General features: G+C 34.8%; 1 protein-coding gene across 11 annotated transcripts in view; it reads left to right on the top strand.

Annotated features, from left to right (window-relative positions):
* Window positions 1-19,333, top strand: part of LOC106077348 (beta-1,3-galactosyl-O-glycosyl-glycoprotein beta-1,6-N-acetylglucosaminyltransferase 4-like) — a 68,771-nt gene that overhangs the window by 33,055 nt on the left and 16,383 nt on the right. For 3 of the 11 annotated variants that reach the window (XM_056020452.1, XM_056020450.1, XM_056020449.1), the window contains 2 exons: window positions 8,057-8,133; window positions 13,603-14,060. In XM_056020452.1, coding sequence (XP_055876427.1) covers window positions 8,115-8,133; window positions 13,603-14,060 — 477 coding nt within the window. In that variant the 5' untranslated portion in view covers window positions 8,057-8,114. The other 8 variants (XR_008776577.1, XM_056020448.1, XM_056020454.1 and 5 more) reach the window with 7 other exon arrangements.

Genomic DNA, 19,333 nt, shown 5'->3' with positions numbered 1-19,333 from the left:
TTACATCACGCGCTGTAGAGGTCGTTTATAGAGGTTTGCATAGAAACTTATCTTTAAAATCGCCATTATGTATTTATCGTAAGTGTACAGGAACTAGTAGTTTTGAACAATTTACAACGCCTGTGGATTCATCAAGCTGGATGCTAAATATTGTAAAAGGAGTAGACATCATTTTCCTAATATTAGAACTTATCTCCTGTGAATAGTGTCATTAGGTATGGAAATCGCACTAAATGTATTAATAAATTTGTCTCCAATCATAATCAGCTGACAATAACTCCTTGATAATGGAGTGAGCTTTCAGAACTATGGCGATTCTGAGAGCCACCAAAATAAGAAGCTTCGTAGTCTGATATGTTTTAATTATGGTACTTGACTTCTAAGTAAAGTCTGAACTTCACCTGGATTCAAAACTAAACTACTGAATTTCGTTATCGGCAAAGTTCGGACATTTGTTCGGCCTCAATACATACGTCATAGAGAACTTCATTACAAATGCTGCATAGTGGTCTCTTAATTCCTGCTTAAACATTGAAGTAAAACTTTACCGCCAAATGATCGTCATTCTCTTTTCTTTTATTATCTTTCTTTTGTTCGAAGTTCGTGTTCATGAGTTGTTCCGTAATGATTTCTCTTCCCATCGACTTTCATACGTGACGTGATTAGATCTTTACCAAAGAAATAGAGATCCTGCAATGTGGTTTCGACGCATTGATGGACGGTCAATTCAATTGTTGAAAAATGTATTCCGCAACAACGTAGATGTGGTCTGTAACATCTAGTTTTGAATAACAATTAGAAAAAAGAAAAAAAAAACAACAAAGAAGAACCAATAAAAGAACATGTCTACTTTCCAACAAAGATAATACATTGACTAAAAGTGCCCTCGGTATCCTTTGGCAGTATGTCCGCGTTTATGTTTGTCATCCACACTTTTTATTTATTTATTTTTTCATTCAAGCTTGACGATCGTTTCATAATTTGTTTGGTAATAATGTAATTTTAGTAATGTCCCTTACCGTTGAATTATGACTAGTTACGTCAATCTCTATCCACTATGGTACAAATACGCTTGTACAACACATTAGAAACAAAAAAGATTTTTAAAAATTGCCAACTCCCCCCCCCCAATTTTCCAATGGTCTTAGGCGACCCCTGGCAAATGGTCATTCGACCCCCAAAGGGGTCGCGATCGACAGGTGCAGAACCCCTGTCAGATAAGTAGACAGTTAGTTTTATGTGTTTAATTGTTTGCTGTGCGCATTAAGACCGTACGAGCGTTAGAATAAGACATTAAGACAGTGTTTAGTGTTTTGTTTTGAATCAGACCAACAAAGTATTAACTGCCGGCAACTCGTAAGTTGATATTCATTGATTTTAAGCACGAACAAATGTTTGACCATGCTTATAGATTTATCTTTAGATCCCTTTGCTTGGTTAGATATTTATAGAGCTCTCTTTCCAACCATATAGTCTAGGGAGGTTGCAAAATTTGATTCTCACAATATCTAATAGGTTCTAGATTTAAAAAAAAAATTATGGTTCTTCAAGAATGTTGTTGTTCCGTAAAGAATAGTTATTTATAGAAAGGCAAAAGTTAAAAGTTAATGTTTGTTGATATTGATATAGCACTTCTTCAGAGTGACACTTTTTATGTGTGGGAAAAACAGATGTGTTCAGTGAAGCTTGTATCAACTTGGAGATTCAGTCAAACGTGTAGTTTAACGTAGACTATTAGATAGACCCATTACACAAAAACACTAAGTGCATTCATCTGAAACCAATGTGAACATGTCTCCATTAACTAGACATTCTTTCACTGATAACTTTTGCGCCACTACTCCTTTTAAATATCTTTTTGTAAAGTTCAGGAAGCGACAGTTTCAAGACACGCATTGAACCGTAAAGAAACAAAGTGTGTTATATAGAGATATACATTATAATATATGCATGTCCTCAATATCTATTTATTTATATTTAAGATATAATTGAATGTAAGATTTTCCTTTTTTTTTTCCGTATAAAAATCAAAACCGTTTCACAAATCTTGATAAAACTTTCCATGCATTTTCCTTGTATACTAACGGTAAACCTAACTTACGTAAAGTAGCCCGACCATAAATTGAAGACCCTAAAACTAAAAACATATAAAAATACTCATAAAATAACATATAAGCGAGTTGTATCAATTAGTTTGGATAAGTCATGTAATTAAATTTGTAATAGATCAAGGGTAACAATAATAAATCTTCGATTACAAATATTTGTATCAATTGTTTTTATTGAGCGCAATTTCAGGCTTTTAGCTTTTCTCAATATGCTATGATCCTATCACTAGTCTGGACCATTTTGAAAGCGGTGGTGGAGAAAAAAAGGGTGTTTTTGAATGATCGATTTTCAATGTATAAATAAAATAACTCGAGGGCTAAAGCCTCCTCTAGCCAATACACCAGCCACTGTGCCAGGGAAGTGCTTATGAAAATAAAAGGTTTTATAATTATCTATTGCTCATTTCAAACTTTTCTCACCACAAAGAATAAAGGGGACTAATTCATTTTATACCAACACATCAGACAAGTACAATTTTTTCCCTTGTTCGAGATACAAAAAAATAATTAATTACCAATACTTAACTTAACACTAAGACTCAGGCGACTACTCATAAAGGGGACTAATTCAGCTTATACCACCACTTCAGTCAATTACTATTTCTTTCCCTTGTTTGAGATACCAAACAAAATAATTAATTACCAATACTTATTAACTAATTGTTTTGTTTTTTTTTATTGATTCTTATGTTGTCAGGTAAAAGAAATAATTGTGCACAATTTCAGCTTGATCCGAGATTGGGTGTCGGAGAAACAATGTGTACCAACTTTTGGCCAGACAAACAACAGAATATGTTTATATAAGCTCTGTAAAAAAAAAGTATGGAACTCCATGTACGATTTTTTAAATAATAGTACTTTGTGGGGAAAAACTTTTCTTTGTCATTCTTATTTTTATCTGTAAATTCAAACTGATCAAACTGATAGCAAGAATTTAAATTAGAAAATACCTTGTTAAAATTATTTAAAACATCATTTCTAATTTTTTTTAAACAGCCACCTGAGTTGATTATGTAGTTCAATTTCAAGGCGAGTAAATTGTATACGGGTGTAAGCACTTTTGTTTTTAATTGCGAAATATGTGTCAATATTTCAGACAAAAAATAAATTGCACTGTTTAACTAGATAAATTAATTAGTGTTTTCCATGGTCATAACAACAAAAGGTGTTATCAGCTTTATCAATATCTAGTCAAATGGTTCCTTCTTAGTAGTCGTATTTACCTTGGTTACATAACAGACGTAATTTTTTTCGCCTTTCATACAATACAATAGGAAACATCTTTTGTGTCAACGTTTTACCTAGTCCCATTTAGTTGTACAAAGCATGCATACTTAGACAGTCCTAATTGAACATTTAGTTGTACAAAGCATGCACACTTAGACAGTCCTAATTGAACATTTAGTTGTACAAAGCATGCACACTTAGACAGTCCTAATTGAACATTTAGTTGTACAAAGCATGCACACTTAGACAGTCCTAATTGAACATTTAGTTGTACAAAGCATGCACACTTAGACAGTCCTAATTGAACATTTAGTTGTACAAAGCATGCATACTTAGACAGTCCTAATTGAACATTTAGTTGTACAAAGCATGCACACTTAGACAGTCCTAATTGAACATTTAGTGGTACAAAGCATGCACACTTAGACAGTCCTAATTAAACATTTAGTTGTACAAAGCATGCACACTTAGACAGTCCTAATTGAACATTTAGTTGTACAAAGCATGCACACTTAGACAGTCCTAATTGAACATTTAGTTGTACAAAGCATGCACACTTAGACAGTCCTAATTGAACATTTAGTTGTACAAAGCATGCACACTTAGACAGTCCTAATTGAACATTTAGTTGTACAAAGCATGCACACTTAGACAGTCCTAATTGAACATTTAGTTGTACAAAGCATGCACACTTAGACAGTCCTAATTGAACATTTAGTTGTACAAAGCATGCATACTTAGACAGTCCTAATTGAACATTTAGTTGTACAAAGCATGCACACTTAGACAGTCCTAATTAAACAATTAGTTGTACAAAGCATGCACACCTAGACAGTCCTAATTAAACATTTAGTTGTACAAAGCATGCACACTTAGACAGTCCTAATTGAACATTTAGTTGTACAAAGCATGCACACTTAGACAGTCCTAATTGAACATTTAGTTGTATAAAGCATGCACACTTAGACAGTCCTAATTAAACATTTAGTGGTACAAAGGATGCACACTTAGACAGTCCTAATTAAACATTTAGTGGTACAAAGCATGCACACTTAGACAGTCCTAATTAAACATTTAGTGGTACAAAGCATGCACACTAGACAGTCCTAATTAAACATTTAGTGGTACAAAGCATGCACACTTAGACAGTCCTAATTAAACATTTAGTTGTACATAGCATGCACACTTAGACAGTCCTAATTGAACATTTAGTTGTACAAAGCATGCACACTTAGACAGTCCTAATTAAACATTTAGTTGTACAAAGCATGCACACTTAGACAGTCCTAACTAAACATTTAGTGGTACAAAGCATGCACACTTAGACAGTCCTAATTAAACATTTAGTTGTACAAAGCATGCACACTTAGACAGTCCTAATTAAACATTTAGTGGTACAAAGCATGCACACTTAGACAGTCCTAATTAAACATTTAGTTGTACAAAGCATGCAAACTTAGACAGTCCTAATTAAACATTTAGTGGTACAAAGCATGCACACTTAGACAGTCCTAATTAAACATTTAGTGGTACAAAGCATGCACACTTAGACAGTCCTAATTAAACATTTAGTGGTACAAAGCATGCACACTTAGACAGTCCTAATTGAACATTTAGTTGTACAAAGCATGCACACTTAGACAGTCCTAATTAAACATTTAGTGGTACAAAGCATGCACACTTAGACAGTCCTAATTAAACATTTAGTGGTACAAAGCATGCACACTTAGACAGTCCTAATTAAACATTTAGTGGTACAAAGCATGCACACTTAGACAGTCCTAATTGAACATTTAGTTGTACAAAGCATGCACACTTAGACAGTCCTAATTAAACATTTAGTGGTACAAAGCATGCACACTTAGACAGTCCTAATTAAACATTTAGTTGTACAAAGCATGCACACATAGACAGTCCTAATTAAACATAGTCCACACTTTCAAGAACAAGACGAAATGATTTAGATTACTGACGAGTACAAATATTATTCCGTGAAATTTATATTTAGTAATAAAATACTTTCAATCATCATTGAACACTTTCCTGAAGCAGTTGTAGTAGAGTCATTCTTTACACTGAAACGGAGAAATCATTTCTCACTTTGCCTGGACGTTTCAGGCATTCTGTAGAATGCCGGATTTTGCATACTGTATGTGTGTGATGGTACGTCAGTGTCTCTGTTTGTAATAGTGATGTTATCTTATACCTCATGATATATATATATATATATATATATATATATATATATATATATATATATATATATATATATATATATATATATGTATATATATATATATATATATATATATATATATATATATTGGGAGAAGTTCGTTATGTCCTTGATAATTTGATATATCTCCAGCATCAGGTAGAACATTGAAGAATGTTTTCTTCCAACGGTTATGAATGAAGTAGAGACACTTTGCCCCCCCCACCCCCACCCCACTTAATGTTCCACAATGGTGGAGACTATTCCTGGTTTGGGTCACGTGACAATATCGAGGCGAAGTCTTAGTGTCATTTGAGCTTCTAGTCGCATCCAGGAAGCTTTCTTCGTCTACCTTTTATTTGTCACCGAATTCCATGGAAGGGCTGATATTTTCAGTTGACAGCGTACCTGAGAAAGCCTCTAATGTGGAATAGAATACTGGATTTTTCGGATAGGGCAAGCTAAGTGTTTCTCAATCTTTTGTTTATGGTGCTAGCAATGGACGTCTGGGAATCTAGTGTGAGTTCTTGTATTTTGAGCTTCATTATAGTAAACAAAGTTACAAAGACAGTTTGTGTGAAAACACAAACTCAAAATCGACCCCCGAAGTGGTCCACCCAGACAGGTAAAAGGGCAGGTTTTAATATTTTCAGAAAGAATATCAGAATGAAATTCTATCAAAGGCAAATGACAGAGAAGAATAGAGAAAGAGGGTTGACAGATCTTGTGTGGTGCCCCAACGGTCCAGCAGACCAAGGGATAGGTGTAGTGCGTAGGGTGCCATATATGAACCTGGCATAACTGATGTCTTATAATGATTATCTTTTTGTTTTGTAAAGGGTCAATCTCTTATTCAAAGCCTCAAGGAAAAAAAAAGATTTTCGTAAGATGAGGATAGAGGGTGTTTCGTTCACGCGATAAATATGAAAAACTGCTTATTAATTGTTGTTTTATTTTACAAATATATATAAATATTTTTTTTTCTTTAAAAAAAAGCAAACATTTTTATGTAAATGTAGTAGTTAGTTAGTTATCTACTCGTGGCATGAAAAAAAGCTGAATGTCTTCCACCTCCGATACCTAAGGCAGATCTTTAAAATAAGGTGGCAAGATAAAATAACCAATGAGGAAGTGCTACGAAGAGCAGGGTGCCAGGACATCCGCTCACATAGCCAGCATTGGCTGGCTTGGCCACGTTTGTAAAATGCCAGTAGGTCGACTTCCACAAGACATTCTGTATGGCGATCTAATAGAAGGCAGGAGAGACGCTGGTCGCCCACTTTTACGTTATACGGATGTATGCAAACGCGACATGAAGCTCTTCAAAATCGACACTAGCATCTGGGAAAAAGTAGCACTAGATAGATCCATATGGAGAGAGAGCATAAAGGAAGGGTCTCGGATTGCAGATGCCATACACAACAGAAGCAGAAAGAAGGGTGAAAATGCAACGGCGCCTGGTGATTACATATGCCCAACCTGCGACCGCAGCTGTGTATCAAGGATTGGCCTCTTTAGTCACACAAGAAGTTGCAAAGGGAAAAGATTGTCTCACGAGATGCAAAATGCCATAGACAGTAGTTAGAATGACAGAACTTATATAACTTAGCAATAAATCTAAAACCGTTTGAATAAATGTGCTAAAAATATGGTAAATTGAACTTTAAATGGTCTAAAATAATATGATGTCAGATTCTCACTATCTTTTCTAGTTTACGAGATCTAAACGGGACGGACGGATGGACATACAGACCACACAAAACTAATAGCGTCTTTTCCCCTCTTTTCCCCTTTTGGAGTCGCTAAAAAAGAGTTAATAAATTATGTCACTCTTAATTATGTCGATGCGACAAGGAAAAAAAATATTATACAATATCACCTATAGAAGAAAACTGCTCTTTTTGGTTGTGCCTTTTTACAAATATATTTCATAACAAAACCAACTGAGACAAGTATTCACATATTCATCTGGCCAAAAAAAAAATGCTGTTGTTATCGGATGTCCTCCTAATGTTCCTCGTGGTAAAAATATCAAAACTGCCTATCAGTCCACTTCTGTGACCCTTGGAAACAAGTGTTAGTGTCCCTTTGTCCTCTCCGCAGGTTGAGAAACGCTGGCATAGTTAATCTCTGTTGAGACCCGACCACAAAGCTAGTGTACTTAGGCCGTCTATGGGCGATGTGGTGACTCCCTAAGAGCCAGTTTTGATCATCCTGTTAACGTTTTTAAAAACCCTGTCAAGAAATACAACACTTCACACAAACTAACATTTTAGTAATGCATTCACACAAGTAGTCTTGTAGTTCATTATGTTCAGTGTGAGTTTCCACACAAGTAATCTTATAGGTCATTATGTTAAGTGAGTTTCCACACAAGTAATCTTATAGGTCATTATGATCAGTGAGTTTCCACACAAGTAATCTTATAGGTCATTATGATCAGTGAGTTTCCACACAAGTAGTCTTTTAGATCATTATGTTCAGTGAGTGTGCGTTTTTATTACAGTATTGTGGATGGCATCTGATGACACCAACTATGTGACATATCAATATCCATCACTGGCATGCGTTTGCTTAAAAAAGGTAAGGATGAAAAAGATAATAGAAACTACTTTAATGTTATACACAAGTGTAAAATGACACACTAAATATAGCTTTTTTTTTTCTTAAGCTCTTAATTTTTTACTTTTACCAATGGTTCTTATATAGCTGATACCTTATTGTTATAAACTTGCTCCCGCGCTGACACTGATGGTGAAGATGGCTTCGAGGGTAACACGCTCCCAGTCGTCTGTGACTCCCACAGGCCGACCTCCATCTGCACTGACCAATGTCCACTACCTTGTAGTGCACCTGAATCTGTTCGGGACGAACAGAGCTAAGAAGGGGGCAATGTTATAACCCTGCTTCCGCGACGACACTGATAGTGTGCACCAGCACACCGTTCAAAACGAGGAATAGACGACATATTGATTCTAGAGGAAGGACTTCCGGCGGAAGTGATCTGCAGGTTATGGGAGTCTGAGCTGTCTGGGACTAAGAGACATCATTCGTGTTACCAGTGAACTGTAGTGAGGAGCGACACCGTTAAATGTGTCAGTGGTCTGTACTAATGTTTAGGCAGAAAAGGACTTGTAGAGCTTAAGCCAAGACTCCCTGTGACTTAATAGCTGAAGTCCATGTCTCACTGTGTATTGTACAACTGTAAATAAAAACATCGTCTATTGTTACATCCTTTCGTTAAGTGCTTTCCATAAATTGACTAGATCTACAATACTCAAACTTTTCCAAAGCAGTGGGCTCTTGAAACGGAAGTAGAACCAACTGGTACATTGCAATCTTCCTGTTTGTTATCTTACTTCATCTAGTTTTCAGCACGAAACAAATAAGCAGAATCGAAAATAATGTACTACTTACAAGTCAAGAAAACAAATACAAGACATTCATTTTTGCGAAGAATACAAAAAGTTTCAGAGAGCCATTAGATACTATAACATTGCATTTAGTTCAAATACGAAGAAGCTTTATAGAGTTCTAGAAACGATTGGAATATCATAGTGCAAAGTCAAAGTTTATCCCTTCTGTAATCTATTGGGGTAGATTGATTGATTGATGTATACTATACAAAACAATGGGTAAGTTATATTTATGTTATACATGAGTTTCAAGGAGGCTTTGATGTTTTTTATTGTAAGTTATTTTTATTAATACTAGTAATGTGTTTAAATACTATTTTGTGAGATCTACATTAAAGGGTTACAATAAGTAAGATACATCTAAGAATGTCTTTTCATTATTATAGATAGATCAAATGTACTTCTGAAACTCATCAATAATGCACTCGTGCAGCCAAACTGTTTATTACAAATGTTGCATTTAAAAAAAGCAAGTCATATTTTCAACAAATCAATTCTTACTTTATGTTCAATTAATAGAGCAAACAAAAGATTCATATTTTAGATGTTATTGAAAGTGAAGACAAAAAAAAAAAAAAAAGCCAATACTGGTTGTAAGTCAACACACAACTTCGAACTTGTATTTTTTAAGTCGTTTTATTCAATTAATATTTGTCCCACAGACTTAGTCTGGACATGGAGATCTCTTAACACTACACACAAATGTAAAAAAAAACTTCCAAAAGCTGAAATAATGTGTTGTTTTGTAAAGTAGGTTTAATAAGAATGGTTGTTGTTTTTTCAAACCTAAACGATATAGCATATAATATATACACGACATATATAGTACTAATTTATAATGCCGTTCACTTTTATTGATGGGAAGATAATGATCTATTATTACTTAAATCGACAATATAAACAAATGGTTTAAAACAACAAGCTTGAAATATTAAAACTAGGATTGTCGAAAAGGCATCTATATGGAAACTAAAAGGAAATGGCTTTATACATAGATTTGCGTAAATATATAGGTTAATAGCCGATTCTATTTAAATTACGCAAAAATGGGATTGCATTATTTCTAAACTTTGAAAACTAAAGATCTTAGTCTGGATCATAGACATAAATAAATATAGACTGGCCGATTAAAGAGTTTTATGAAACGAAAATTTGTGACTTATAATTTTGTGTACTTTATTATACAGCATTTATGAGCAGTATAAAAGTTAAGTATTCGTATTTTTTTCAGCTATATAAGTATTACATATGTTGTAAATGAGGAGGCAGTGTAGTTTTGTTTAATCTCTAAGAATGAAGATCATGCAATTTTTCATAATTCGGAAATCCGAATACAATAGAAATACATGTTTTCAAGTTACATGAAGTTACTTCCTTCGGCCAGTCTATATTTATTTATGTCTATGGTCTGGATCTATTGTCCTACGTCTTCTTAGTCTAGATCTACTGTCCTACGTCTTCTTAGTCTAGATCTATTGTCCTACGTCTTCTTAGTCTAGATCTATTGTCCTACGTCTTCTTAGTCTCGATCTATTGTCCTACGTCTTCTTAGTCTCGATCTATTGTCCTACGTCTTCTAGATCTACTATCCTACGTCTTCTTAGTCTGGCTCTATTGTCCTACGTCTTCTTAGTCTCGATCTATTGTCCTACGTCTTCTTAGTCTCGATCTATTGTCCTACGTCTTCTAGATCTACTGTCCTACGTCTTCTTGGTCTAGATCTATTGTCCTACGTCTTCTTAGTCTAGATCTATTGTCCTACGTCTTCTTAGTCTAGATCTATTGTCCTACGTCTTATTTGTCTAGATCTATTGTCCTACGTTTTCTTAGTCTAGATCTATTGTCCTACGTCTTCTTATTATAGATCTATTGTCCTACGTCTTCTTAGTCTCGATCTATTGTCCTACGTCTTCTTAGTCTAGATCTATTGTCCTACGTTTTCTTAGTCTAGATCTATTGTCCTACGTCTTCTTAGTCTCGATCTATTGTCCTACGTCTTCTTAGTCTAGATCTATTGTCCTACGTCTTCTTAGTCTCGATCTATTATCCTACGTTTTCTTAGTCTCGATCTATTGTCCTACGTCTTCTTAGTCTAGATCTATTGTCCTACGTTTTCTTAGTCTAGATCTATTGTCCTACGTCTTCTTAGCTTAGTCTAGATCTATTGTCCTACGTCGTCTTAGTCTGGATCTATTGTCCTACGTCTTCTTAGTTTCGATCTATTGTCCTATCATTAAACTAGATAGTAGATACCATATATCCAAAATCCAGTATCGTAGTCTAGATTACTGTCTTTTAATGTTGCCATGTATCTGTATGACTGTATCACTAAACTTAAATGTTATTAAATCTGAATTTATACATGCGCTTAATCAGTATATTTTTTCGGGTGGGGTGCGGGGTATAGGCGCGGTGTAAAAAAACGTTTCATTTTCACAATTGAGGTCGCACATTCATGGAAACAAATGCATACTGGATCATGGGTGGACACGGCTCTCGAAAACAGCTCTAATGATTTTCGTAGAAATTCGACAGTTGATGTATATCGTTAGGGGAAAAGAATTACTAGCTTGTTTACCATACTGGAAAAACTCTAATTTGACCGTTATATGTTTTTACAGTATACAAAAAATTGGCTACATTTGAAAATCTTTATCTTGAACAAATTAAGTCTTCGGGTATTTTCGCATGTAGGCCTTATTCTTAGAAAGTTTAATAAATTAATTTTCGGGAACATTTTGCGCACAGTCTTTTAAGTCTACATTTATAGAATATTACGAACTCTAGTAAATTAGTACATTTGATTAACAAATGATTTTTTGGGGGGTGGGGGGTTGGATGGGTTGTTGTAAACAATTTTCTTTTCTAAGTTATATACAGAATGAATTACCGTTGTTAAACAAATATTTTTCATAGTTTTCCTGATGTATATGTATCTCAATTTGATTTATTTCTCCCGCACCATTCATTCGTTAAGAATAAGATGATTTATTTGCGGTATTGCAAAGATTTAATAGAGGAGGAATGGTCTTTACAAAAATGTATGTTACTTCTTAATAGATCGAAAGTATTCTAGATGAACACAATTAAATGTAAATGTGTGCGACTGAAACTATTTGTATTGATTGTACGCTGGAGTGCAATCACTTTTAATGACCAGTTTGGTGGGGAGCTTTTCTTGCTGCCTTTTCAAAAGCAATTTTTTAAAAGTTGCTCGAGTCTGAATTTGAACACGAGTTTCCACGATGGTAAGCCGATGTTTTTGTGTTTATTGAAAGTTTAACATTTTTATAGAACTACTTTCTTCTGTATACAAGGCCCATCTCCCCTTTGCTAAGTCTATTTTCAATATTAAACAAAATTAATTGATTAACTATGTGAGGAATAGTTAAAAACTAAAACAGGGGAGGCTATGCTAATTAGGGATAGGATTATTCTTTAAATTTTTATAACACTACTAATTTATATGTTTTCTGTTGTAAGGGCAACTAATAATTTACCGAGTACTTTTATTTTTGTTTTAAACAAGAAAGAATGCAATTTATATGTAGGCCTATAAGTGTATTTTCAAACCCAGATTCAATAAGCGGTGTTTAAGCATATTTACTACCCGTCTGTCTGGCACTGTTAATTTTTAACTGTACGAATCACATGAGCAAAAGGATAGGACGCCTTCCAAAGGGTATCTCTCATTCATGGAAGAAGTCCTTCAATTTTGCTCAACCCTCTCATCCGCTATATGATTATTTAATCACTTTCGTTAGGCCAGGCTTACACTCAACCATATCGTTATAACAATCCGTTCATTGAATACTTATGAAAAGTAACAATTTAATAATCATAATAACATTAGTCAACTAGACACTACGACGATTTATAGAAAGTCTAGGGAGATGTCTAAGTGTATATAGTGATAGCCTTTGACAATTGTGCTGACAAACAGATGACTCATGACTTGAGTTCGTTAGCCGTGTAAATAGAGTGCTAACTTGATTTGGTTCCCCTCAGGATTTGGTTATTAGATTAGGACGACATTGTAAAAACTATTTGATTGATTAGATAAGTCAAGACTTTGTCAATACTAAGTTATTTAGTCCCATCCTGTACATAAGTTTGAAGTTCAAGTGCGTCACCCAGATTTCCGGGAAACAGACAAGTAGCTCTAGTAACAGAATCATGTCATTCTTGTGTAAGAATAAGTATCGACTATATCTGGTCAGCGAACAGTCGTGTTATGGTAGTCTGTTTTGACTGACTCGAGGCCGGTAGTAGACTCTAGTGGTCTATAGATCTAGAGACATGCGCAGTAGAAGTGCACGAGATAAACCTGTTATCAAGCTACTGAAACGTTGCTTACTCTCGAATCCTTCACAAATCCTTCATTTCATGTATTGTTCAAGCTGTAAAATATGTTTTGTTTTCTATACATTATTTTCTTAACGTTCGAATTGAATAACGAGATCCATTGAATCTTTGAAATCTTCCTTATTTCTGTATGCATGATCTAGTTGACTTTACTTGTTTAAAAGCGTATTGATTGGTGATTTCTATTTGGTTTAAAATAAATAACTGTTAATTGTAGAGTTGTGTGATTTTGCTTTCCAATCTCAACTCGAGGCTTGTTCTGTTCCAACAGGCTGTAGGAGAACACTTCTATTGGGAGCTGTGACACTTTTGTTGATTTACATCGTTTGGATATTTCTGAGTGGTGACCACTACGTGTCTACCAAGCATGAGGCGAGTCACTACTGGTGCGGCTACGGACCTGCGATGTCGGACTTTGTCCCAAAGCAGAGACCTATGTACGAAACGGAAGATTACCCTCCAAATGTCAGCTATGCCTATAGGAACCAGTGGGTCGGCTTTCCAGACATGGAGCAAGTCGACTGCAATCAAGCATTTAACAGTTCCGTGAAGAACAACTGGTTCCCGCAGACAGTTCCTCGCATTTTCCCACATCAGTTTAAAGCCGCCAGTGCTAACTGTAACGAGTTTATTCGAGACTTTGGTTTCCTGAGGTATCCCAAAGTCTCAGAGGAGGAGGAGAATTTTCCTTTAGCTTTCATAGTCCTCTTTTATAAGGATCTAGATCAGGTAATACTTTTAGAGATAGATTTTATTTTATAGATTCAAAACTCAGGTAATACTTTTAGAGATAGATTTGATTTTATAGATTCAAAACTCAGGTAATACTTTTAGAGATAGATTTGATTTTATAGATTCAAAACTCAGGTAATACTTTTAGAGATAGATTTGATTTTATAGATTCAAAACTGTGTTAGTAGCTTGGTCCAATTCAACCTCCTTTATCATCTCATTTTACAGGGCCGGCCTAAGGTAATTAGAGGCCCTAGGCGAAGTGAAGGCCCGAAATGAAATAGAAAGATAAAAAAAATGCAATGAATTAAAACCTTCCTGTATTTATATCTAAATCCACAAAAATAAAATAAATTCATATAGCGCGATTTCCGTAGCGTTCCGTTCCGTATGGCATCTTGAATCAGAGTAGAGACTTAGAGCGAGGCTAGTAGAGGAGTCATAGAGTTCTGCTATGTTTTTGTTTTGGTCCAAGTTTCACAATTTAATTTTTTTCTCTAAAAGTTTTTTTTTGTCCTCTGCGAGGCCCCCACCAATCGGAGGCCTTAGGCCACGTTTGCCTATGCCTAAGGCCGGCCCTGCATTATGTGTAGTATTTTATGCAATTTAAGAGTTTCTTATGCACTATATCTAAACAGTAGTTGAACTGAAGTAGTTTACTTTTTTTTTCCCACTTTGCAATCCTATCCATCTTCATAATTAATTATTTAGGCTCTTTAAGTTCATATGGTTTCATTCTTCTTGCCAACTTTCGTTCACAGCGGTCAGTTTATCCGTAGTGCTTTAGTTATTTTTTTATTAGGTTTTTTTTTTAATTATTTTTTTATTTCTAGATAAACTGTGACATTATTTTATTTGACGAACCATTAGTTTCTTTTGGCATAGCCAACGTTTACACCATTTGATACTGCTTTGTTTCACTACTGATATGTTATTGCTTATGTCTTGAAACTACATTCAGTGGTAATTTGTACTAACATCTAAAGTTGGTGTGTTTGTTTGTTTTTTGTACGCCACATAATTTTTAGTGTGTCCTCGACTCTTGACTGAGAAAGAGAGCACGGTTCCTAAGTACTTTTTAAGTAGTTTTGTCACTTTTATGTAGCCTGCCATCTTGATCCATCAGTTTACACATATTTTGCACGGGTTGATTTACCGTATTTTGTATTTCAGTATTTAGAGACTTTTTTATGACAGAATTTAATCTATAAGCTTTAAAGCTTTATTTACTAAGTTTACAAACTTCTGAATGCAACTTTGATTTTATTGAGTCTATTTTTACGTGCTAATAAATAAATTAATTAATTAATGTTTCGAGCTGCCGATATCTTAATAGATTAGGACATTATGTATGTCGTATCTTGGAGTGATATTAGGACATTGTGTATGTCGTATCTAGGAGTGATATTAGGACATTGTGCATGTCGTATCTTGGAGTGATATTAGGACATTATGTATGTCGTATCTTGGAGTGATATTAGGACATTGTGTATGTCGTATCTAGGAGTGATATTAGGACATTGTGTATGTCGTATCTTGGAGTGATATTAGGACATTGTGTATGTCGTATCTTGGAGTGATATTAGGACATTGTATTGTATATGTCGTATCCAGGAGTAGAGACAAATTATAATTTACAAATATGGTTCAAATGAAGCTTTTGTGTTGTGGTTGTGTAATAAATGGCTTAAACTACAAAAACTAAGCTAGCTATTTAATTATTGAAATATTTCAGCAAATCAATGGCTGTTATAAGAGTTACCGTTCTAGATTAAGTATCATATTTCTTGAGGGACTGTTAGCAGTACATGTAGTTGTCTAATGTTTTCTCAATGTGTACATCTCTTCAGAACGTGAAAATAATAGTGAAGAGTCTATTTCTCTTTTGTCAATTAAAGCCGCTGCGGTGCGTTGAACGATTTAAAAAATAAATAAAATAAGTAATTACGACACACCATGAAGACAAAGTGTCATCATGAATTTGCATTTACGAACAGAACTATTAATGAAGCAGGTTGAATAGAATCGTGTTGTCTTTCTATCCTGCGTTGCAAGTTGCAGCTTGACACACTACCCCATTCCTTTAGGTACTTTAAAGTCCATTATAAATACGATAAAACATACATATAATGAATGGGCTGGTAAAGATATTGAATTCCGTCGCTGGATATCTTCCCATCAACGAACAATTTCACACTTTGACCGAGACGGTACCGTAACACACCGGACGGAGGATGTGATCTCAAAAAGGTAGGCATGTCCACCTTTTGCCGGACATTTGTAACTTACTCTAGCTTGTTGACTGAGCTTAGCTTAAAAATTACATGGCAAGATATACATAGGAGACACCACGTGATCAATAACGTTCATGTATAAAAAAAATAAGGATGTTCCTCTAGCATACGCTCACACACACGTACACACACGTCTGCAGAAAATACCTACGACTTGAAAAGACTAGAATGACATGAAGCGATAACAAATATTTAAGCAAGGTTCCAACTAGAGATCTTAGAAGACGTACTTTATACAAATATACAATACTAATGACAAACATTCTCCTTAAAAGTATTGCCACCCCCGTCCTATTCTATCTGTGTAGCACTGTATCTGTACTCTTTTGACCAGGAAGTAAGGTTTGTCATTCGCCATTATCAAATAAACACTTTTTAAAAAATGTTCTCTTAACTGAAAAGAACTTCTATTACAAGCCTACATCACTAGGATATCGACTTATCAGTCATGAGGGAAAAAAAAACGTACAAGATTAAAGATAAAACTGAATCTATGTTTTATCGGCTGATATGTGTCCACCCCTCGGAGTTCACCCGATGACACGTAGAACTATTTATTAATTGTTGTTTTAAATAATGTTTCACTTATATGCATTTTAAATAGACTTTTTCCTCTTTAAAAAAAAAGTAAACTTTTTTTTTGAATAAGTAGTAGTTGGTATAATAGGATTTACGTAACTTAGCAATACAATTGTAAAATAAAAAATATTTTTGTTCGACAAAAAATCTAAAACCGTTTACATACATGTGTTAAAAATATGGTAAATAGTCACCTCCCTTACTAAATAGCCTCCCGTGTTTGGTACTATTAATAGTGAATAGGTGTAAAAATGGTGTATTTTTATGAAAAAACTGCTTGCATAGTTGATTTTAAAAACTAAATTTTTCGCTTTCAGAAAAGAAAAAAGTAGCCGTTACATCAGAACTTTGAATGGTCTAAAATATCATGATGTTGGATTTTCACTATCTTTTCTATTTTACGAGATCTAAACGGGACGACGGATGGACGGACAGACAGACCACACAAAACTAATAGCGTCTATTCCCCTTTCGGGGACCGCTAAAAAAAAACAAATACGCAAGATAATAAAGAAAATGTGTGTTTTACATTAACTCAGAGGCGGACACCATTGTGTCAACTCTGTGGGAACGTGTTAAACTGAGTTAAACCGAGACCAATCGTTAGAGAAGACATTAACACTATCCTGCGACATCGCACCCTGTGGGCAGTTTAGACCAATAGCTCGTTGCCACGTCACATGTCGTTATTTTCGCGGAATGTACTAAATGATTTGTCACTTATTATATGCATTTACATCTAGGTCAGAATAGCTTTGTTTAGCAACAGCTGCATTGATCAAACATCGATACATTGTATTAGGGTCTGTTTTTATAGAATTATTTTTTTTTTTAATTTTGAATGTTATTTTCAATTAATTTATTAGTTGTTTTTTAGCGGCCCCCGAAAGGGGAAAAGACGCTATTAGTTTTGTGCGAAATGTCTGTCCGTCTGTCCGTCTGTCCGTCCGTCCCGTTTAGATTTCGTAAACCAGAAGAGATATTGAAAATCCGACTTCACAATATTTTAGACCATTCAAAGTTCTGATGCAACGGCTACTTTTTTTTTTCCTGAAAGCGAAAATTCTAATTTTTAAAATCAATTATGCAAGCAGTTTTTTTATAAGAAAAAGCTAATTAGTATGCATTATATGTTAGACCTAATTTAAGACGAATAGTAATTTTATAAACATCATTTTCGTGACCATTTTTTTTTATATAGCGGAAATTTTTTAAAAAATTTTTTTTGATGATTCGAATATGAGATTTAGCCTTTTCAAAACAATTAACTTATTTAGTTCGAACCGAGGGTCCCGGGTTCGAATCCTGGTGAAGACTGGGATTTTCAACTTCTGAGTCTACCCAGCTCTAATGGGTACCTGACATTAGTTGGGGAAAAGCAAAGGCGGTTGGTCGTTGTGCTGGCTACATGACACCCTCGTTAACCGTAGGCCACAAAAACAGATGAACTTTACATCATCTGCCCTATAGACCACAAACTAGTTAGGCCAGGTTCACATCTAACTTTACTTTCACTTTCACGTATCCTTTGATCTGCGGGACGGTTGGGGCACTACACAAGATCTGTTAACCTTCTTTCTCCATTCTTATCTCTCATTTGTCTTTGATATAATTTCATTCGGGTGTTCTTTCTGAAAATATTGAAGCCTACCTGGGTGGACCACTGGTCGTGCGGTTTGCGCGCTGGACTGTCGTTTGGATTTATCGACGATCGAAGGTTCAAACCCTACCTGCTCCCATCCCCCGTCGTCCTGCGGGAGGTTTGGACTAGGAAGTAAACTATCTTCAACTCTGAAGGATTATCCGAATTATGTAAAACATTTTACTTCAGGGGCCGATTTTGAGTTTGTGTTTCCACACAAACTGTCTTTTGTAACTTTGTTATTGTTTTTTTTTGTTTTTGTTTTTACTCAGTCATATATTTTTTTATACAAATGTTTAAAGCCTAGATACAGGGCCTATATTTCTACTTATATTTAATCAAGATTAGATCTAGATCTAGAAATCCATAGCGGTATCAGACCTTGCTATGTGGGCCGTCACCTGACATCTGCCACTATTAGTTTTTATAGTTTATTGTGGACCTCAGTTTCCATCGATCCTGTCACTTTCGCTGATTTAGGGATGATATAATAACAACAGTACCGGGTGACCGAGCCTCGCTCGGTTGAATAATTTCTTAAGGAAGTATATGTACCCGAAATCATTTTGAAAATAGTTTTGTAATGACAAAAATGAACGATCTGTTAAAGACTACCAATCTGTAGAGTTGCTTTTGTATTCTGTTTGTTTTAATTGTAAATGTTTTGGTATGGCACAGTAGACTTTGAAGATTGAACGCATTGTAATAATTCACCAACTAAATAAAATATTACCCTGCATAGTAGGACTATGTTA

The sequence above is a fragment of the Biomphalaria glabrata genome, chromosome 2, assembly GCF_947242115.1.
Source record: "Biomphalaria glabrata chromosome 2, xgBioGlab47.1, whole genome shotgun sequence".
In the NCBI taxonomy this organism is placed as follows: domain Eukaryota; kingdom Metazoa; phylum Mollusca; class Gastropoda; family Planorbidae; genus Biomphalaria; species Biomphalaria glabrata.
Note: the sequence above shows the minus strand (reverse complement) of the source record. Positions and strands in the feature narration are given on the sequence as shown.